This window comes from Rhinolophus hipposideros (genome assembly GCF_964194185.1).
Source record: "Rhinolophus hipposideros genome assembly, chromosome: 6".
In the NCBI taxonomy this organism is placed as follows: domain Eukaryota; kingdom Metazoa; phylum Chordata; class Mammalia; order Chiroptera; family Rhinolophidae; genus Rhinolophus; species Rhinolophus hipposideros.
In genome coordinates this window covers 47,369,386-47,393,022 of record NC_138052.1, presented here as the reverse complement: position 1 = coordinate 47,393,022, position 23,637 = coordinate 47,369,386, and the positions used below count along the sequence as shown (strand labels likewise).

Here is a 23,637-nt window from a genome sequence, read left to right as displayed (position 1 = left end):
TTTGGAGGGGTGGGGACTTTGGAAAGTGATTAGGAGCCCCCATGAATGGGATTAATGCTCTTCTTAAAGAGACCTAGGAGAACTCTTTCACCAGATCTGCCCTGTGAGGACACAGCAGAAAGGCCCCCTCTGTGAACCAGGAAGGGGGCCCTCACCAGACACTAAATCTATTGGCACATTGATCACGGACTTCTCAGCATCCAGAAATGTGAGAAATAAATGTTGGTTGCGAAGCCACCCAGCCTATGCTATTTTTGTTACAGCAGCCCAGAGGGACTAAGACAGTATCTTACAACATTAAGTAGAGGAACATGTTTGCTGTGGAAAATGACAGAACCCGGTGGTCCAAATCCCAGGCTTTGCAGTGAGAAAAGCCCGAGTGGAATCTTAGCTCTGACACTTCTGGCTGTATGTGTGTGGACAAAACACCTAACCTTTAGGAGCAGCAGTTTTTACATTTGTGAAACGGGGATATTCTGTTATTTTGTTCACAAAGATCCAATATAAAAGAGATTAATATTATCTCTAGTAACATATGGCTATCTAGCAGGAGGGAAGGAGCTCAATAAAAAAGGAAGATAAACAAACCACCTCAACTCTAATCCTTCAAACCGAAGTTTTGCATACAGGTCTTCTTTTCTTTTAAACATCATTTCCATAGTCCTGTTACAGCAGCTGGGAGAAGCTGGTTTTCTCTCCATACTGGAAAACTCTTTTTCTTCCGCCAAGAACTTGCATACAAGATCTGAATCGTATTTCACAACATTTGAAACAATAGTTCTGGCAGCTCAGTGCATTAACCTTGGATCTTCCCCCAGAATCATGCCAGTGTCTCCTTCATCGTCTTCCAAATGAGTTAAATTAGGGTTAGGTGGAAGCATTACTAAATGATCTCATGTTCAAATAATCCACACCACTTTAGAATAAGGACATTGTTAAAAGAACCAGGTCGTACCGGAAGAAACTGTCCTGAATTCTAGGATTTCGGGAATAACAGAGCAAGGCATTTTCATGACTCAGTTTTCTATGGATCACAGTTCAAAACTTAAAGCTTGAGAAAATAACCCAGCTAGTCTGTCTCTGTATCTCTCTCTCTCTCTCTCTTTCACAAGTTCCCAGGAAGGAAATAACTCATCTGCTTATGGGTTAACACATAATTCAAGTGCAGCTTCATGGAGTCCCGTGGGACATCCTTCAGAAGCTACTTGTGATTCACCGGGTGTCTTATTATACAACATTTTTTTTTAAACCTAAGATACCACATTAGTGTAAAGAGAAGAACATATTACTTGAATATTGCTGGAAGTTGCTTTCCTTTTTTTTTCCTTTCTTTTTTTTTTTTTTCTGGGGAAATGCAAAAGTGAAACACTACTTTAGCTAACTGGGAAGGATGGGTGAAGTGCCAAAGGAAAGCTAAATACAGATGAGAGGAAACAAAACCACCACTCTAATGTTCCCTGGAATAATATTTAGGCCCCAGATAATGGGGAAGTGTAGGTATAATAATTAACAAACAAAAAAGTGACATTCACAGTTTTATGAATTTCTAGTATTTTAAGGTTTTGTTTCAGGTTTTTGTTTTGTTTTGTTTTTCCTCCTCCCATCTATGCTCACCACTATATATATATTTGGAAGGGATAAATGGCAGACTGGGTGTCCAAAAATACCTTTGGATATTAAATGCCAACTTATCTACTAGGACATATATGTCAGTGACTTCATTTTCTTGTAGATGTTGTCCCTGGGCATCCAACCTTTCAAAAAAATAGTTGGCTTCGTCAGCTCTAGTATCACCCCCAGAATCTTGATGCAGTAACTGCACCTGGAATCTAAGTATCTAAATATTTAAATCCATGGTCCATGGAATTTTCACAGCCTCCTTTTATGCCTTAACTCTGATATTCCAAGATCCAGCTGAAATCACTGTTGAAAGTCACCCTAATCTCATTGACAAGTTGAAGGCATTTTAGGGACCAAAGCCGGGACCAGTACCCCTGCAAATGTGGTGAGGCAAACGGTGGAAAACAAACCTGGGAGCTGGATGTTTCAAAGAACTATGGTTCTCATCTCTCTTTAGAGCAAAAGAAGATTGAAACAAAGTTACACAACAGTTAAACCAATACCATCTGTGTGGAAACCATATTTTAAACACAAACAAAATCAAACGCTCCGTATGCCCTCACTCCTGAACATTTGCTAGAACGTTTCTGAGTATTTATTGTTAGTCAGTGTGGTCAAGCAAAGGAAGCACAAAAGCTAGACGTGCAGTGCTTGGCCTCGCTGCCCTGGCCTGCTGCCCCACTCTGCCTCCCGTATCTCCACGCACACTGTGCATTCTATTTGGGAACATGCACCATACTTCTTCTGTCTCTCTTTATTTACCCATAATAAAATTTTGCATGCTCCTTCTTCCGGAACTCAAGGATTTTACAAAGCATGTCTGGAAAACAGGCTTTTCAGCCTTTGCCATGACATGACACACATAGAGAATGGTACTATTTGTATGGCACGACCAGGCCAACGGGTGCTCTGTTTGCCCAGTTCTGCCCTACCGCTTCAACCTCGTGGCACAAACATAATCCACGACCCACCCATGCATGGCACGCAGCACTTCACTTGAAGTTCTACTGTAGGATATATTTGTTTCTAGGAGGTGTTGTTACTGTTACTTCTTTAAAAAGTCACTACATTTTTATTTGAAAGCACATGGAAATGTGCATGACTCTTCATCATTCCATTGACTCTTCATCATTCCATTCGTAAATCTTATCAAGTTTTCCACAGTTTGGGTCTGTCGTAAGACTACTTAAGACCCTACTTTCCGAACACTTGCAGTGACTTCTGTTCCCTATAATAAGCAATATGACAGGCTATTTGTAACTCTTGTGTATGTTATTTTGTTCCACTGGACTTTCTGCCTGGAGATCTCTCGGCATTATGAGAGGGGCCCCCCGCTCAGCACATCTTCCAACCTCAACCAGAGGCCCCAAACAAAGCATGCTCATCAGAAGCGAAGTTTAGTGATTTGTTCTTTGCTGTTCCAATTGGAGCTGCACCCTATTAACTTTCTTAGACATTTCTCCATGTGACATTTTATATAAGCAAAGGAATGTTATACTTTCAGGTCCAAAGAGAGTTTCAAACATTTCTATAAGTCACTGTCTTAGGATCTCCCACAATCTTCACTATTATCACCTAAAATCAACAGGTAGGGGAGAAAATGTACATTTTCAGTTGAGCGACTTAAATAAATTCACAAAGATTTCATTGAAATTCTTATTGATTTCATTAAAACTCATCTAGCTATGATTTTGGTATTAGAATGACAGTTTGGGTAGGACATATTATTGCAATTATCGTTCAAATAAATAATAATCAAGTTTATAACTAAACATGGAGTTTATAACTAAAGTCACTCTCTCTTCTTTCCCTATGGCATCATTTTATTTTTGCTCTTAGGAAACAGACTCTGGAAAGACAAGAAGAGGACATCTTCTTCATGACAATCCATCCAATAAATACCATTCAAATTGTTGTTGTAACTGAAGGTTGCTTGCAAAAATTCAACAACCTGTTTCCCATATGCCACTGATCTCAGTGTCTCATTTAAAAATGTGACAATATTAAAGGCTAGATGGTTGACGAACACCCGTGTTCAAGTTGCAAGGATCTGCGTCTGTGACTCAGGCATAGAATGCTGCAGTGTGTAACCAGTGTTACAGCGCTGCTCTCAAACCTGGACTCAATCATACCGAGATATGAGGGATTCATACACTCTACCAATCTTACTGCCTTCCAGGAGGTACCAAGGAGACAGCAGGACACTAATCAGAAACATTTGAACTTCAGAATTACACAGAGAAGATTTACTGACTGAGAATGAGACCCTCTTCAAAATGCCAAACCCATTCACACTTGGTGTATAATTTTTTTTTTAAATTGAGCTTTCTTTTTTTACCAGTACAATCTGATAACTCCATAGATTTCAATATTTTAATCAGTTTAGTGCAGATAACTGTAATAAATCAGGAAAAAAGTGCTGTTGAGGACATTAGAATTTTCTCACTGGCCCAATCATAACTCCCTTCATGAGATGGGAGTTATAAATTCAGTTGCTGGGCTAGTTGAATTTTTCTAATTCAAGTGATAGAATTCTAGCTGTGATGCGTATTCAAAATAAAACTAAAATGTAAGCTTTATTTTAACATATTGCCTACATAATTCACATGGTAAAAATTCCCAGGCATTAAAATCAACAAAATCATCATGCCACAGCCATATTTTAAAACTCATTTTTTTCTTAGTCGCCATGTTATATATCTTAACTGCATTTTCTGTCCAAAGAGTCCTTCTTGGCAGTACTTCATCCTTTTCTTTGTAACATAAAAAATAAGTCTCTTAACCTTCAATTTCAGATGCTTTTTTATGTAAGCAATTTAAACATTCTGTGGGGAACTGCTGAGAAAATAACTTTCAGAAGTCTCTAATTCAACATATCTTCTTTATCCAAGTGTATTTTAATGTGCTATAACCTACTGACAGGAAGACCAATAATGCAACTTGTCTTCATTGATTACTGTAGCCAAGATCTTTTGCAACAAAGGTTCAGATATTTTCAGGTGTGTTATAGGAAAAGTGTTTGAGCAGAGGAAAAGACTTTAAAGCAAGCTACACCTCCCTTTCAGCAGGGCCTGAGACCATCTCTCCAGACCAGCCAAACTTATATAAAATTATAATGCTTATCAGTCAGATGACCCAGTTTAGTTTTCTCGCATTCAAAGCATTGCACAGAGCTAAATAAACCACAGAGCAAGCTGATTCAGTCTACCTTGCCCTCTGTACACTTTTCCAAGGCCCGCTTCTAATCTCTTTCTCCAGTCTTGCCTGGAGAGTGCATTCATGTTCATAAAGAATTTGATTGTACCAAAAAAAAAAAAAAAAACCCTCAGAAAGAAATCCCATCCCAGACAGTCTCCCATGCTCTAAACACATGGCTGTGCCTCATCTCCTAAGCTCTAGCCCCATGGCTACAACTTTTGAGCAGCAAAATTTATTCACAACGTGCGGCTAAAATCAGGTTGTGAGATGCTTTTTGAAACAAAACTAATTTCCCCCAAAGAGGGTACCCATCTGAATTAACTTATCATTTGATAAACACTTATTAAGCACCGACTGTGTGCTGAATACTACGTTAGGCACATCCCTGTTTCTCTTCATCCACTATCATTCTCAGAGTGACCAAGATTTAACACCAGTAAGCTCTTGTTATACTTCAGTACAACCTACTACAGAATCGCATATACGTCGCTTTCAATGTTCTTATCCAATTGTGCAATGAGAATACATTTATGGAGCAGGGATTGCTGGGCCAAGTGATATGCTGGCAGATTACCCTCCCAAGAGGTTGTGTGCCTTGCCACAAACAATATTATGAATGTTCTTGTTTCTTAACAGCCCATGTATTATGGTGACAGGCAGCAATGGAGTAGAGAGTGTAAATCCTACTACTGTGCTTCCCCAAAAATAAGACCTAGCCATACCATCAGCTCTAATGCGTCTTTTGGAGCAAAATTAATATAAGACCCAGTCTTATTTTACTATAATATTAGACTGGGTCTATAATATAATATAATATAATATAATATAATATAATATAATACTGGGTCTTATAATTTTTGAAGTATTGAAGTCACTGTATTCCAGTGTCTGTTTATTGAAGAAGAGAAGAATTACTAACTGATGCACTATTCTAGAGAAGTATTTTTCATCCTTGTGGGAGAGAGTATGAACTTTATATTAGGAGTTGAAGTTATATTGCATTTTTTTAAATAGTGAAGCATTCCTTCCTTCCAGATCTATTCCCCATCCATTTCTACCATGTTCTCTGCGCCAGAAGCTGACTTATATGGATTACTCTGACTTCCCAAAGGTTTGGCCAATAGAGAATCCTAGCAGGAAACCAGAGGGAAGGAAGGGAGTGAAGAAAGAGAGGACAAATAGTGCCTCTAATTCCCCAGCTCCCTTCCTGTGGTATTGTCTGGTGTTGACTATATCTTTGACTGTAAGCCATCTCTTTTCTCAAGACGCCTAACCCTACGTGGCTCTCTCCTTCTGGGTTCCTGATGCCATCCCCTTTCCTTGTCCCTTTAGGTCTATGTGGTTACAGCTCTATTCTCACTAGCTCCTAGGGAACTGTTCTATACTATGGTTTCCCTATAACCTTCCCATAAACTTTACAAATAATCCCTTTATTAAACAATGCACAATGTACCCTAATTTGAGTGTGCAATCTATTTATTGCTGGGATTCTGTCTGATACATTCCTGGTCTTATACATATGCGTACCTATATATTTTCTACGATTTGAAGAAAGGTCACAGGCCCATAATATCAGGTCTCCTGCATAGTATCAAGGTAAAGAGGGTTAGCTTTAACAGGACAGGCAGGAAAACACTTTTAGGGGCGAATAGACTCAAAGGAAGCATGTAACATGTTAAAATGGAGATGACAATCAGTTTTGGAAAAAAAATAGTTTCTTAAAGGCAGAGATTGTCATCATTTTACAGATGGCAGGGAAAAGGACAAATATCCGTCCATGCACAAAGGGGAGAGACAAACAATGTGATGTACTTTTTTCTCAGTGCCTTCCCACAGTGTTAAATAGAAGCTGCTACATGAAGTGGGGGTTCCGTGAATGGACTGAATAAGAGGATGCAGTCTAGAGTAAAGAAAGCAGCCCACAAGAGATGAGAAGAGCCTTGGTCCCCAGACAGCAGCCCAAGTTGAAAATCAGAAGACAGAGTGCAAGTGTGATGCTGTAAGCCGATCCACTCTGGGCATGGGTAAATATAGCAGTGACAGACAAACAGAACGAACACTTTGTAATTTGATCATTGGAGATTTGGAGTGGATCCTTGGATGTTCTGTTCGCCAGCCATACTCCAAACATTCAGACCATGTGTAATGAGTTTGCATGTGAACTGTCCTTTGGAGGGAATACAGTTAAGGACAGAAACCAGCCCAGAGCTCTTCGCACTTATCGGATTTCTGCACAAATGCAGAGTTTGACATTTCAAGTTGGTGTGTGCCCACTGGGAGAGCACAGCTATTGTGCCCTGGCACAAAAACGTCTCCTTTGAAATTAGGATAGTGTGTAAACTCATCCCTTAAGAGCTTTGTAGATCTCTTGCATTTGTTTCTTGGGCCTGTTTGAATTTGTTCTTTTAAATAGGCTGCTTAGAGAAAATACCTGGCACCAATTTAATGAAAAAAGGTATCATTAATTTCTTCCTCTAAAAAGGAAGGGTCCCTCTGGGAATACTGAGACTTCATGTATATTGGGTCAGACAAATGCAGCCTAGCGTCTGGGTAGACTGGCTGCTCTAACTGCTCATTGCTCAGCAGCCAAACAGACCCTTTTGGAGAGCAGAGAAAGAAAATGGGGATCTGAGTCAGTGGGCGCTCAAAATATCCCTTATACCATTTAGGTGGATTAATGAAACTTAATTCCCTCCCATTACACAAATTGTCAGACACAGAAAATACCAAGTTAGGCCCACTCTTCTTAAACGCAGTAAGGTTCAAGATGATAGCGCTCTTGAGATAATCTCGAGATAATGCTCGTGGTGACATGGAGGGAAACCCAAGTGCAATTTATAGAAACCTAGCACACTCTGTAAGACTTGGCAATGTGAACAGAAGAAAGGAGGGAGTTGTTACCTTGGAAATTAGGTGCTTTGGGAAGTGATTCTCATTTGAGGAGTGAGAAGTCGCAGCAGGAGCAGCAGCTAAACATTTATTAGATGTACACCACGTGTCAGGCTCTATTCTCACGCATTGAGCCAATGTCCTGGAGCCTTATTTTTTAAGGACAAGTCCTGACCTAGAGTTCCCTCAAAGTTACCAGTGTGTCGTGTATCTCTCTCTCTCTGTCTCTCTGTCTCTCTGTCTCTCTCTCTCTCTCTCTCTCTCTCACACACACACACACACACACACACACACACACACACACACACTTCTTAGGAACCTAAGAATACATATCAGCAGGGAAGGTCAGTGTAATAAAAGGCTTACATACCAGCAAAGCACTGGAAAGATGGGCAAAATATGGGAGTGGAAGAGTTTGTGGGGGGTGGGGGGGCAGAGCTCAGGACAGCTCTGGTCTAGGATAGAGTACAGTGACTTGTAGGGGATCAGGAAGTTGCTGTGAACTGTTCCTAGTTGGGAGGAAAACTGCAGACTCATTTAATAGCAACTTTTTTTATCTTGAACTTCTCTCTCCTGCCATTACCCCCACTTTATATTCATAGTTTTATAAGAAATGTATCTTTTTAAAATTACAAGCAATTTTAATCCAAATCCAACAGCAGTCTGACTTAAACAAAACACCTACTCCTATGCCAATAATCCCCTAGGCTTGGATTTATGTCCCTTATTTTGCCTTCTTGCCTTCAGCTTAATCAGGATAGAGCCGTGAAATCCTAAACTCTGACCAATGAACAAACAATTAGAAAACTTGGGCATAATGTAACAGACTTCAGAGTAGAGCTAACTGGTCAGTCCCTTGAGGTTTCTATTTTCCCCTGTCCCTTTGTGGAGCAAAGAGGAAAATACAGGTAAGAGGCTAAGATGGCCATCCAAAAAGCCGCCAAGAATAGTCGGGCCCTGAGAGCTGGTCCAGAGGCATCGCTTCCTTGATTTCTCCCTAGAACGCAGCTCTCGGGTAGGTTCTGGCGCTGGGTTGACCAACTGGGAATCAGTTCTCTTATCTGTAAAGTGAGAAGGTTGAGCAAAAGGATCTCAACCAGATGCTCAGCGACAAAAGAATAGAGTCCTAAAATGGGCTATTGTACAGCAATAAAAATGAACACGTTAACCTTAAAAATATAATGTGAAGGACAAAAAGAAGAAGAAAAAGCCAGAAACCAAAGAATACATTCTGTATGTTTCCAGTTATACAAAGCTGAAAAATGGGCAAAAGGAAACTATGCTATCTGGGATGCATGCTTAGAGGTGGTTACCTCTAGGGAGGAGGAAGGGAGCCACAATCAAGAAAAGATATGCAGAAGGCTTCTGAGGTTCTGGCAGGTTCTGCTTTGTGATCTCAGTTGTAGTTATAATAACTCATTATCCTGTCCATCTCTGTGTTAAACTTTTTATTTCCTGCAGGCATGTTACATTTCAAAATTTTAAAAATCTCTCTCATATGTGAGCTTTTCCTGGTGTGGAACAGGCAGAGGACTGGGAACACCTTTCTCTGCTCTTTGCCTGGCCCATTCCTGATCGCCCTTCGGTTGTCAGCTTTGGTGTAAGTCTATCTGGCCCTTCTTTGCTCCCATGAGACCACAAAAATATCTCTGCCGTAGCACAGCTCCAGTGCTCACTCTTGTTAATATCCTGGTCAGTGGAGATTTGATTTCAGATTAATTTGTCCATCTTCCCCTTGGAATGTAAACTTCATAAGGGCAAGCCTGGGTCTTGCTCCCTTATATATCGCCAGGACCCAACGCAGCACCTGCCACTTAGTAGTTGCTCAATAAACATTTGCTGAATTAATAAGTAATAAAGGTGCATTTCACTCTCTCCCGGGCATCTGTGAATTCAAACCAACACTCTCTCTCATTAAATACTGATTTTACTGGAAGCAGACAACCCCAGAGTTTTCCTAATCATCCTAAGAGTTAGTTCTAGTTACTTAAGGAGTCTAAGTGGCTAGGAAATAAGAGTTGAATAAAAATGAAAACTGAGAGAACAGTCTTACCGTGGTTCTCCACACAATCATATAAGCACGTCTACACCCCTCCCCTATTTAATTTTAGAATATGTCTATCTTGGCTTCCTAAAGCACTTAAAATTGATTACATTTAATTTAGGGAACATACTAATGTTACGGTTCTCATGTGTTCGACTACCAAACAACTAATTACCTTGTTCCTCTCAGGCTGTTCTCACTTTCTTGGATAAGGAATGAGTACTAAGACAAGATACGAATCAGGTTTATTTAAAAACATTTTTCTCCCTGATTATATAAGTAAAAATATCATTACTGCTCTATAAAAGACACTGTTAAGAGGATGAAAAGACAAGCACAGACTAGGAAAAATACTTGGAAAACACTAACTGGAAAAGGACTGGTATCTAAACCAGGCAAATGACTCTTAAACCCCCAAATCAGAAAACGGCTGCAATTTTAAAATGGGCAAAAGATCTCAACAGACCCTTCAGCAAAGGAGATATACAGATGGTAAATAAGCATATGAAAAGATATCCCACATTACCCATCATCAGGGAAATACAACCGTGTGATACAACCACACACCTATTAAAATGGCAAAAAAATCCGAAACACTGACACCACCAAATACTGGTGAGGATGAAGAACAACAGGAAGTCTCATTCGTTGCTGGTGGGAATGCAAAACGGTGCAGCCACTTTAAGGGATGGTTTGGCAGTTTCTTACACAATTAAACATACTCCTACCATGTAATCTAGCAATTACACTCCTTCGTATTTACCCAAAGGAGTTGAAAACTTATGTGCACACAAAAACCTGCACAAAAATGTTCATAGAAGCTTTAGTTATAATTGTCAGAAAGTTGGAAGCAACCCAGATGCCCTTCAATTGGTGAATGGATAAATACACTGTGGTACACCCACACGATGGATTATTTTCAGCGATAAAAAGTAATGAGCTATTAGAGGAACCTTAAATGCTTGTTGATTGCTAACTGAAAGAAGGCAATCTGAAAAGGTTATATACTGTCTGATTCCAGCTATATAATATTCTAGAAAAGGAAAACTGTGAAGATAGGAAAAAACAAAAACCAGTGGTTGCCAGGAGCTTAGGAGGAGGGCAGAAAGGAAGAAGGGATAAGTAGGTGGAACACAGGGGATTTTTAGGCAAATGAAATTATCCTGTTTGATATCGCAATGGTGGATACATGTCATTACATAGTTATCAAAACTGAAAGACTGTATAACATAGTAAAAGGAACCCTAATGTGAATTATGAACTTTAATTAATAATATATCAGTATTGCCTCATTGTAACAAATGAGCCACATTAATGCAAGATATTAATAGTATGAAAAGCAGGGGCGGCTGAATGGCTCAGCTGGTTAGAGTGCGAGCTCTGAACAACAGGGTTGCTGGTTCAATTCCCACATGGGATGGTGGGCTGTGCCCACTGCAACTAAAGATTGAAAACAGTGCCTGGACTTGGAGCTGAGCTGCGCCCTCCACAACTAGATTGAAGGACAATGACTTGGAGCTGATGGGCCCTGGAGAAACACACTCTTCCCCAATATTCCCCAATGAAATCTTTAAAAATAATAATAATACTACGAAAAACTACGGGGAGGGGAAGAAGTAATGGAGTATATATGGAAACTACTTTCTGCTCAAATTTTCTGAAAACCGAAAACTATATAGAAAATCTATTAATTTAAAAAAATTAAAAGAAAGAAAGAAAGACCTCAAAAATGTACTACTCCCAATCTTGGAAAACAAAGGTAAAAAGAAGAAAAATCACTCCACTTCTACCATTATACAATTGTATGTTTCATTTTAAAGTTGAAAAGAACCCATTAAAATGAAACAAACTAGGCAGCCAAGGTTAACAGGGTAGTCTACAGAACGTGTGCTGTTTCAAATACATCAAGTAAGACAAGAATTTAAAAATAAAATTACTCTTGGCACATTTTACAGCCATGCCATCAACATTCAATTCTGGAAGCCAAGTACCCTCACTTGACTCACCCCTTCCCCCCAACCTTGCGTTGTTTGGCAGCTGCACTCCTGATGTCCTGGGTGGATGCCAGAATCTAACTCGGCATTGAAAAAAGTGCATCCTGACCCAATGCACTCAGGAAAGCACCGGAAAAGTTCCTGCTGAACTTTCCTCATATGTTTGCAGTAACAATCTAAGCAGAAGTGTTGTCTAAAAACTCTCCAACTTTGTAACATGTGCTTCCACAGGTTGAAGGAATGAGAACAGGCAGTCAAAAGGCTTTCCCTGCGATTATGTGGCCTCAGGAATGATGGCTGACAAATGACCTCCACGGCTTCTAACTACCACCTCTCACAGCTGCAGCTACTTTTCTCTCCAGCCTAAACAACTCCAATAGGGTCAGAATCTTGCGGCCTCAGTTGGCTGAGGAGTAGATAGGGTGGACAGCCTCCCTTCTTCCTTATCATCCAGATCCCTAAACCTCAGGGAAAATGGAGCACCACATAAATCTTTTCCTCTTGGTAGGTATCCTGCAAAGTTCCTTTAGGAAGCCACAATGTAGGACAGAGACCTCAGCTGGGGTAAACCGCTATGACTGCAATTGATGTCCCAAGCACTCTGTTCACATTCCCCAAAATTACAAAATAAAGCAATACCAAACAAACAAATCCCCAAACCAGATCTAGTGAACATGAGAAAAGTCTTTTAAGCAAAATAGGAAAGGTGTATGATAAATAGGGCTGAATTAGAAATTAAATTTGGGATTAGAAGAACTATAATCTCTCCTTTTTCTCCTTCTATCCTTCTGCCCTCCTGTTCACAAGCTTCCAACTGTGCGTGCCTTATGCTGACCTTGACGAAACTCTTTTGCAAAAAGCCAGGACACAAACATTATGGGAATGACATACATATTAGAGATATGTGCAAATATTCCGATCTGGTGGGGTTTAGAGCAATTTTGCTTTGTGGGAGGCTGGCAGAGGCAGTAGAATTTATAAAATAAAAACATCCTTTAAAGGCAATAATTCCTAATAATTTTAGAAACTAAGACACTTTATATAAGTCTGAAATACTCTCCTCTTCCTACTCGATAGCAAAGTTACAAGCACATGTAAATTAGTTCTTGACAACTTCCTGAGAATTTAATGAGACCACTTGAGATAAATATGGGCATTCATTGTGTTAACAAATCTGTTTTGGAAAATAACAGCTGCAAAGAGCAAGATATTGGAATTACATTAGTTTGTTAAGCATCTTATTTCACTTTCTGGCCTATGGTTAACATATAGTAGATGCTCAATAAGTGTTTGTTGCATGAATGAGTAGAAAGCCATATATATAGTATATGTATGTGTGTGTGTATATATATATGTGTGTGTATATATATATATATATATATATATATATATATATATATATATATACATAAAGTCCAGTTGTTTTGATTTAGTGTAGTATCATAGATGTCTAGATCAGCGGTTCTCCAGACCAGCAGCATCGTATTACTTGGGAAACTGGTGAAAATGCAAATCCCCCTCTCCTCCCCACCCCCCACCTTCACCCCGCGACACAGACTTGGAAACTGTGGAATGGGCCCAGCAATGTATTTTAACAAGACCCTCCCCCCTCCCCTGACTCTGATGCCCACTGAAGGTTGAGAACCACTGGATCTAAAAAGATCCTTTGACAAAGAGGTGTTTTTTCCACCTCCCATGCTAAAGGAAAGCATTTCATGCCTGTAATTACTTTACCATCTCACTGAGAAAAATCCTGAGACTGAGGCTTTACCAATTTCACTGATGAGGGTTTATGGTGATTTCCACGGCATTCAGGCAAGAAGAAAAGCCACCTCAACCCAATGGGAGCTGACGAGAGGGGGCTTTAGAGCCCCAGAGATTACCTATATGTGAGAGCACAAGAGCAGGTTTGACGCCCTGTGTGTGCATTCCCTCACAGCATTGGGTGCGGGACAGAGAGGCCCAGTAGCCTTCCCTCTGTGTGAGGTTTGGTTTCCATGTGCTTTCCTGAAAGGGATTATGTTGCCTTTGAGGCTCCATTGTAGGAACATGCTCTCCCTGTCAAATGGGTGACATCTGAGCCCTTTATGATCACAGTCGTGGCTGTTTGGCAAGCTGCTTGCAACCCCTTGCAAACCCAGGCAGCCAGTGTGAGGCGATTCTGTAGTATGATTTAAGGTTTAGTCTTGCCTGATGTTGTGATCCAATTAAAAAAATAGCTCCCCCCCAAATCGAGTGCAACTTCTAGTATTATAATAGGGTGGCTAACTTGTCCCGTTTGCTGGGAACTCTCCTGGTATTAGCACTGAAAATCTCATGTCTTGGAAAACCATTCAGTCCTGGGAAAATTGAGATGTTTGGTCACCCTAAGGATTAAGAGTTCCAAAGATAAAATACGATAAACCCCGATAAAGCCCAAATTTGCTTTCTGGTAGTTGAACTGATGCCAAAATCAACAAAATTTAATAATGAGCAATAAGAAAGGTAAAGGCAAATAAAGAAGTAGATGGCATTAGAGAAGCACTGGGTCAAAGTGTGTGATTTGCTCAGCAGTCATGGGGTGGACAGGCCCTGAAATATCTGACACCCGATGCTTTCTGGGAGCTCTACCACTCCCTGACAACATGCATTGCCAACTATGACCCCCTCAGGAAGCTGGTACAACACTGTTCACTCCTCGGCTCTCTAAAATGGACCATGCTCCATCTTTAAGATGCGATGCAGTTAAAGTTACTCTTAGCAAGCGCAGTGATTTCTTTTACTTACGAAAAGAAATCTGAATAATTTATACTACCTATAGATGAGAGGATACCCAAGGGCAGAACTGCCTCACTTAGGTGAGGTATCACCGGAAATCCAGGGCAGGCAATGGAGGTCCTTGAACAATCAGGTCACAGTTACACTAAAGCTTATATACTTTACACTAAGACAATAGAGGTAAAGCACCTAGAATGTGCTGAAATTAGGTACTTACTCCTCGTTTGTCAGTTCCCGTTCTTTTACTCATAGGGGATTCCCTCAGATACCCTATTCACTTCCGTTTTTTTTCAACTGCAGAGAAAACATTTAAAACCTATATTTTAGACTGCAACAAAGGAGAAAAAGAGAGAAGGGGAAAGAAAATATGCTACAAAAAGTGAGCATATTAATAATATCAAGAAATATCAGCTTTGTGTTAAGAGAGAAGAAAGTAGAAATAATCAGGCGCATTCACTAAAAATCATAATCGCTGAGGGTCATTTAATTTAAGGGTAGGTGGTCCCATTTCCCAATGATCTCCAAGGCTCTCTCTGCATCACAGCCCAGTGTGACTACTGTCGTCAATCATTGAGTCCTGAGATCCTAACCACTGTGGTCCATATGCTTAGCATGAAAGGGAGTCGTAGGTTTTAGAAGGTTTCAGCTGCCTGGAAAATGCAACTTACACAGAATACGTCATTCACTGATGATGTCTATAGTCTATACTCAACCCAGTAGCTGGAGTAATCATTCTAAAATGTACTCAGGTCACATCACTCCTCTGCTGAAAGTGCTCAGTGGCTCCCATTTCACTGAGTTTACACCCTTACTACTCAAAATGCACACCTCAGATCAACAACATTGACACCACCTGGAAGCCCCTTAGTGTTGCAGAATCTCAAGAGCCACCCAGACCTGCCGAATCAGAAGGACACTGAGAAATAGTGACGTGAATCATTTGGCTCCTCACCTCCTACCATTCTCTTCCTTGTTTCTTAGCTCCAATCACATGAGCTTTCTTTCTATTCCTCCTGTATTCCAAGCATGCTGTCTCCTCAGAGCATTTGCCATGGCTGTTCCCTCTGCCTGTAATGTTCTTCTAAATATCCACATGGCTAACTAGCTCACCACCTTCAAGCATTCTCAATGAAGCCCATCCTGACCGCCCTATTTAAAAGTAAACTATCCCCCCACCCTGTCCTCTGAACTTCGACTACTCCTTATCTCCCTTGCTGAATTTTCTCTCCCATAACACTTCACTCTTCTAACATCCCATACAACTAACTTATGTATTATGCTTATTGTTTATTGTTGTCTCCCTCTGCTAGAACATAGCACTGTGAAGACAGGAATTTCTGACTTGTTTCCTACTATACGTGTAGCACACATGCCTAGACTAGTGCTAGTGACATGTGGTCTCTAGACTGACTCCTCTTGCTGATCCCAAAAAGATGAGAAAAGAAATTTAGAGTAATTTACTTTAGAAAAGTTTAGATCAATTTTATATTGATACAACACATAAATGTGTGATTATCCAGTAATTCATTTTTATTGTATTTCATAAAAGTATCAAATTGTACAAATTGGAAATTAAAACAGCCTACCCCAAACCGGTCTTTCAAATCAGTTTGAGAAGTACTGGCCCAGGACATTTCTTGGCACTTAGTAAGTGTTAATAATTGTTTCTTGAATAAATAAATGAATAAATACATAGAAGAACAAATGCCTAAAGAACAAACTTTGGCATAGTAAAATCAGATCAGGTCTGTATATACAGAGGGTGCCAAAAAAAATGTATATGCATTTTAAGAGAGGACCAAACTATTAAAATTGTAATATTCAATATATACGGATAACAAAAGATGAATACAAGTCACATTTGACTTTCAGTGTCCAGTCACTTCTGATTACGGCAAACTACTGCTTGAGCAACGCTGACCAAAGTGCCCACTTGTATACATTTTTTGGCACCCCCTGTATATCTGCCAGTCCAGTGAAATAATTCCACTGCTTGGATTAGTGGCAAAGTGATTTGTGTTATGCACTTCCTGGGTATACTGTGCTGTTTTCTGCAATGTAAGGAATGAGTCAGGTGTAAACGGACCAATTAAGGATGCTTCTGAGACTCTCTAAGGCGCTGAGGACGGCCTTGTCAAAGCCCCACATTTACACACTTCTTTGCATGCCTGTTCTGAGCAGAGCTGGCCTCACTGAATAACCAGATTTATTCCCTGTCTCCTCCAATCCTGGACCCCGACCAGATCCCTTTGTAGAACAATGAAGTTAGCATTCACTGCAAGTTAGAAGGCAAACTTGTTGGATGTTAAACTGAAAGCATTTTTCTAAAACTGAAAAGGTCACAACATTCTCTCATTCAGATTTCCACAGAAACATGCTTGAAATAATGGGTCATTTAAGGCAAAGAATTAAACACAAAGGTATAATGTGCTAAAATGTCTCTTACAGAATACACTCTGTTTCTGCAGCTGATCACCTTGAAAACATAAACAAAACGGGAAAACTTGTGTTCTTCAATCCATCTTTGTTGCTTTCAAAGGTCAAGGAAAATTTGATTTACATATTGCTTTTTACTGCCTAAACCTCTTCTCCTGCTCAAAACAACAGCAACTAAATGAAACAGCTTGAATCATTTTTACATGCTCCACTGCTATGCTATGTCTATTTGGGGGTGACTAACAAACATTCATTTTGTTCCAGAATTATTGGAAATACATTTAAAACTTTTCTCTGACTCACTTAAGAATTTTATTTCATTCTTGCTTTCATTATATTTCATCATGTCTTTGGATGCTCAAGAATTCAATTTAAGGACCTAGGCTTGGTTATGAGGAGAGAATTCAGAACTGAAAAGATATAATCCCAGAGAGTTTAAAATCTAGTAGATGCGTGAAAATATCTATAATACAAGGCAGAATGTGATACCTATGATAAGAAAAGTAAAAGTCCACAGAGGAGGGGGCCATTGTGGACCCTTAAAAATGGAGAAGACTCTGAGAGTGAACAGGGAAGAAAGATAGGTGGGGCAGAGGGAGCCACATGAACAAAGTCACAGAAGAGAAAAAGAACACACTGGGCATGCTTGAAGGATAGAGAATAGGGGATATTCTGAAGCATGAAATGAGGGAGAGAGATCAGTAGAAGACAGAGTTAGAAAGGAAGATTTGGACCAGAACAGAGACATGTGAATGTTATGCCAAACTTAGAGTTCTTAACACCAAAACCAAACAATCAGATTAAAAAATAGGCAGAGGAACTGAATAGACATTTCTCCAAAGAAGACATATAGATGGCCGATAGACATATGAAAAGATGCTCAATGTCACTAATCATCAGAGAAATGCAAATGAAAACCATAATGTGATACCACCTCACACCTGTCAGAATGGCTCTCATCAATAAATCAACAAACAAGTGTTGGAGCGGATGCAGGGAAAAGGGGACCCTCGTGTACTGTTGGTGGGAATTGTAAATTGGTGCGACCACTATGGAAAACAGTATGGCGATTCCTCTAAAACTACCATATTACTCAGCAACCCCACTTCCGGGTATTTATACAAAGAAACGCGGAACACTTATTTTGAAAAGATATATGTATCCATCCCTATGCTCACTGCAGCATTATTTACAATAGCCAAGATATGGAAGCAACCAAAATGTCCATCAACACATGAATGGATAAAGAAGATGTGGTACATACATACAATGGAATACTACTTGGCCATAAAAAAAGAATGAAACCTTGCCATCTGCAACAACATGGATGGACCTAGAAGGTATTATGCTAAGTGAAATAAGTCAGACAGAGAAAGACAAATACCATATGATTTCATTTATACGTGGAATCTAAAAAACAAAATAAATGAACAAACAATATATAAACAGACTCATAGATACAGAGAACAAACTGATGGTTGTCAGGTGGGAGGGGTGTTGGGGGATGGGTGAAAAGGGGGAAAGGATTAAGAAGTACACACTGGTAGCTACAAAACAGTCATGGGGATATAAAGTACAGCATAGGGAATATAATCAATAATATGGTAATAACTATGAATGGTGCCAGCTGGGCACTAGATTTATCAGGGGGATCACTTCATCAGTTATATAAATGTCTAACCACTATGTTGTACACCTTTAAACTAATATAATATTGAATGACAATGGTAATTGAAAAATGTAGAAAAAAAAAGAAACTTAGAGTTGATGCTGGGACAATGGGAAGCCATTGAAGAGCACACACAGCACAAGACGATGTGATGATCAAGGAATACTTTAGAAAAGCTTCTCAGGCGTATGTGTGCAAGAGACATTGAAGCAGGAAAAGAATGAAAGCAGGAAGACCGCTAGAGTATAAGGAGAAGTGATGGTGATGGTAGCAAACCCTACAGAAAACCATTTGATTGGAAGAAAGAACAATTATGACAGGAGAACACAGATGAGCCATTTGTAACAAGTCAGATGAGAAACATTAATAAGTTTTTCTTTCTGGGATACTTTCCTAAAGATTGGGAAAAATGATTGCAATCCAATAAGTCTCTTTAATAGCTGAAAATACAATATATTTTTACTCCCCCAAACTATCCCACCAAAACTGAATGCCTTATAATAAGTACTTTATTTCTTTACCTGTTATTCATACTTATAGATATTGTTATACTTATAGATTAATTTTGCATCTACATAATATCAGTAACAAAAATTACCACCCCATAGACACTATGCTATGCCCTTTACTTATACTAGCTCATTTAATGCCCAGTACAACTGGTCAGCTCTGAATACTATTTCCCTCATTTTACATGTAAGGGAAGGAGTTCTTACATAACTTTATCAACAGTCACAGGACAGCAGAGATTTGAATCCATGCAGGTCTAAACCAAGAATCTGTGCCTTTGGCTTCTCAGATATACTTGAAATTTTTCTTTTCACATGTATTTTAAAGCTATATGTATTTTAAAGTAGAATGCCAAAAGAGAAACAAAGACAAGATGGGACAAATAGGAAACAAATAGCAAGACCACAGATTTAAACCAAAACATATCAATAATCACATTAAATGTAAATGGTCTAACTACCCCAATTAAAAAATAGACTGTCTGTTTGGATCAAGAAAAATGCCAGCTAAATCCTTACATAATGGATTCCACTCCACCACACTGTATTTCCCCTAAATTTTCCTCTTTTTGCACTGCTGTTACCCCTACTTCATCATGGCTACATTCTCCTGAACACCATCTGGCTGTGAGGAAAATATTCCCTTTGACAAGTTTATCATTTTCTGCATATCCATTTATAAGGTTCTGCCATAATACATTCATCTTCTCTCATCTTTCTCCAGAAATTTAAGTTCCATATGGACTGGAGGTCCCACATATTTATTTTACATTTCCCACCTCATACAGTATTACTTTGTCACTGAAAACCAGGCTAAGAAGAAATTTGGAGAGACCCCAAAACTACTGCATATTTCAGAAAAAGAGATGAGGTCCACAAAGAGTATAATGTCGGCATTTTAAGTTGGGAAGGTTTCTTTCTTTGGGATGCTCTACATTGTCATTAGTATCTTCTTGTTCATAAATATTTCTATGATCATCCTTCTATGTTACCTTCCAGAAGTACTAATTATAGCTATAATAAGCCCCCAAACTGACTTTTACCATATTCTGCAGCAAAGAATTTAGAAAAGGGGCCAGAAACAGTTATTTCTCAAAAGGGTGCGGCAAGATGTTTATATTCTTGCTGAAAGAATGGCTATGTTGCCAAAAGGGCAGAACTACTCACTCCGTCCATATTCTTTACCAAGCCCTAGATTTTGACCCTGAATAATCTGCTCCACTGAAAGCTGGTCTTTCCTTTAACAAGATGAAGTTTTAAGCAGTTTCCTAATTTGAGGCTCTTCCAAGTAAAGGGAATTATATGGCCTCTGATATTTATTTTCTTCTCTCAGAAAAGTAAACTTAAGTGACATGGGTAGGCGGTAAACTGCTGCCTTTAATAGAAGTTTGGATTCCAGCCTTTATAGTTTTCCAAGCCTGAACTTTGTGCTAACACTAGGTCATGTCACTATCTGAGTCCTGCCTTCTAGACAGCCCTGCCCAAATACCTCATTAAAAAGTACACAAGCATGTAAATAGTAGAAACAGCATGGAATTCAAAATGTTCTCCTTACCAGGTTTTACAGGGGCTGCTCTCGAGGGACTCAGTCCTGGATGACCTGGAGCAGCCTGGCATGTCCGAGAAGACAGCAGATCCGTCCCAGGAACTGAGTGCTTCAGAAAGATCCAGGAAGAGAAACATTATTTGTATCCACTGATAAAGCAGCCTTAAGGACATGGCTTCCATTTAACTAAGAGACCCCTGACCCCAATCACATGGGGAAGAAGCTAAGTATATTGGGGTCTTGTTGTAAGTTGCCCCTGTCTTGCATTAAAATTGAGTTGGGAGCATTCAGTAGCAAAGTCTTGACACCTTTTACGTCATTTTTTAAATTTCTTCCTCTGAAAAGGTCAACCTAGCCCACTCTTAAATTAATTAGTCTAGAATATAAAAACAGCTATGTACTGATTTTCATCTATCCTTAATTTTTATCCCTAAGAAAGAAAAAAGAAAACCTATAGGAAGGTATTAATCTACTTAACATTTCTAAGTACATCATCCAAAGGATTTTGTTTTTTTAATCTTACATATGCTCAGCAGAGTTACTGGCAAAAACTGTACATTTTCTTCATTTCATCCTTTCAACATCAAATAGTAGGCAGCAAAAATTGGATCAGACTTCAAAGCCTGCTGTGGGCTCCAAGTCACAGAGAGACGCCTCCATTTCACATATTGAATTTGAGCAGGATATCAAAGTGCTACCAAAGAACCTCGGGTCCTTGCTCAAAAAGAGGCTCTAACATCTGTAGAGAGTGGAGTGCACAGACAAATCACCTCAGGGAGCAGCTAGCATTTATTCTCAGCAGCAAATTTCCAGGCTTTTGATTCTCTCTTCGTTGTACCTCCCTGTCTCTCTGCTGAACCAAGTTCTTTAGCAAGCTGGGCTTTTGTCTCAAAGTCTTCAAAATATCACTAACGGTTTCATGTTTGGATGGCTGGACCAAGCAGCCACAGACAGACTTCACGCCCATGGACGTGGGCGAGTCTGAAACAAGGATACACAATTACTTCAAAATCAAGATATCCAGCTACCTTGTTTGGATATCCTGCGAAGACATCGCACACTTTTGGAGAACTCTGGGCTTGTGAATACCTAAAAACAAAAATAGTAATTTTTAAAAGGATTGAAAATGATAATTACAAATCTTAAAGAGAGTTGTTTTCCTCCAAAGATGTATCATACTCTAATTAAGCTCCCATTGTTTCCCATTCTGGTCCTTGGTTAAAAAGACATGGTCGTCTTATGGACATACATCCTACTAGGTGTTGCTCCAACATCCACAGTCAGCCTGAGATCCTAAGACCCAAGAAACTGTCCTTTTTGAAGTTGTGTGATCCAAGTTGGTTTACTATTGGGCTCTCACAAACTTGACCGAGAAGTCAACCAAGCTGTTGCTAAGGCCGCACTTCCCACTCAGCACATTAATCACATTATTTGTTAAATAATTCGAAATAGAATCTGATGTCAAATAAATCTGCTGAGTTGTATATAGTTTAAGAGGTTTTCCTTACTACAGGAATGATATTTTATAATCACAATATGCATGTATGGATTTTTAAAGTAGGGTGCGGGGAGGGTGCAAGGTTTCCTAAAGGAATTTGACCAAGAAACTTAAAAAGTGATAATCTACTAACACCTATTAAAATATTAATGTTTCATGGAGCAAAATTTGGAAAAATCAACTGTGCTGCAGCCTCAATTTCCTGTAATTGGAACACATTGTATCAAAGTGTGATAACTATAACACACTGTTAAAATAGGAACCAGCTTTTATAATCCCTTTCATATGGAACTCAGCAGAGTGGAAAGCTGATTAGGGGAAGGGAAATCTGGGATCTAACTCTGGCCTCAGAATCTCTCATATTTCTCTCTCTCTCTGTCACACACACACAACAAACAAACAACAAAAACATATAACTAATTTCTACAGTATTCTGGGTTCTAGTTTTCCTCATCTGTTAAATGATGGGATTGACATAAATTATTCCTTGGGTCTCTTTTAGTTCTACATTGATAATCGTATGCTTTATTTAAACTTAGAAATGCTTAGTTTAATGCTTACTGAATTTTTGTGAATAGTTCATAGATATTATTTTCAAAATGCATCTATTTATTGATTATAGCAATATACCCATTTTTATAATGTCACATCAGCACCTGGGTGAGGGGACTATAATGATACTTATTTGTGTGCATAATGTCTCCCACTATGAAATGTAAGCTCTATGAAGGCGGGGACTAGATCCGCTTTAGTCTATATTCTCTATCAGCACCTAAGCCAATGTCTGCTACATTGTAAGTGGCTCAACAAATATTAGACACGTTGAACGAATACAAGAATGACTAGCGCACCCCCAAAATATGGGCCATGATAATCAGTTAGAATTCTCTTAAAATTAAAATCAATCAGCATTTATATAGCACTTCGTATTTTAAAAAATGCTTTTGTATGTCTGATGCGAGTTTTACAACCATTTGAGCTCCATGCTTTAATTGTCTCTATCACATAGATGAAGTCCAGAGAGGGGAAGGTATTTGCCCAGGGATTAGGGAGAATACCTGGTAGAGCTCAGAAACTGACCCCTGTGTTTCTGACTCCAAATCCTGTGCTCTTCCTCTGAACCATTATGTCCTCTGTGCCCTTTCATCTCTGTGCATCAGCCCCTGGGACTCATTCCTGTCAGCCTAGGTATATGTCCCAGTAGACTGTGGGACACCTATATAGGACGGGGGGACTCTGCGATCCTCTAGAAGTCCTGGTAAGCTTTGGAGAAAACCCTAAGGAAGAGAGTTTGCCTGCTGAATTACCATGGAGTCTCCACTAAATTTACCTCTTAGGAATTCTTCTAGCTTGTCTGGCTTTTTAGGATCCCAAGGCTAGTGGCAGACTCCTTTCAACTCTCTGGGGTGGGGCAGCTCATCGGTCTGACGCCCTCCTCATTCAAGCCTTTGGAAGAATCTAAGCAGCTCAGTGTAAC

The 23,637-nt window shown here is 39.5% G+C and overlaps 1 protein-coding gene across 1 annotated transcript in view; it reads right to left on the bottom strand.

The window, feature by feature from the left end:
- The window catches only part of MYO3B (myosin IIIB), a gene marked incomplete at its 5' end in the record, with an annotated part of 233,873 nt that overhangs the window by 59,867 nt on the left and 150,369 nt on the right, over nt 1–23,637 (bottom strand). The window contains 2 exons of the mRNA XM_081050760.1: nt 20,672–20,771; nt 21,691–21,751. Of these exons, the coding sequence (XP_080906886.1) occupies nt 20,672–20,771; nt 21,691–21,751 (161 nt within the window). The remainder of the gene's footprint in view (nt 1–20,671; nt 20,772–21,690; nt 21,752–23,637) is intronic.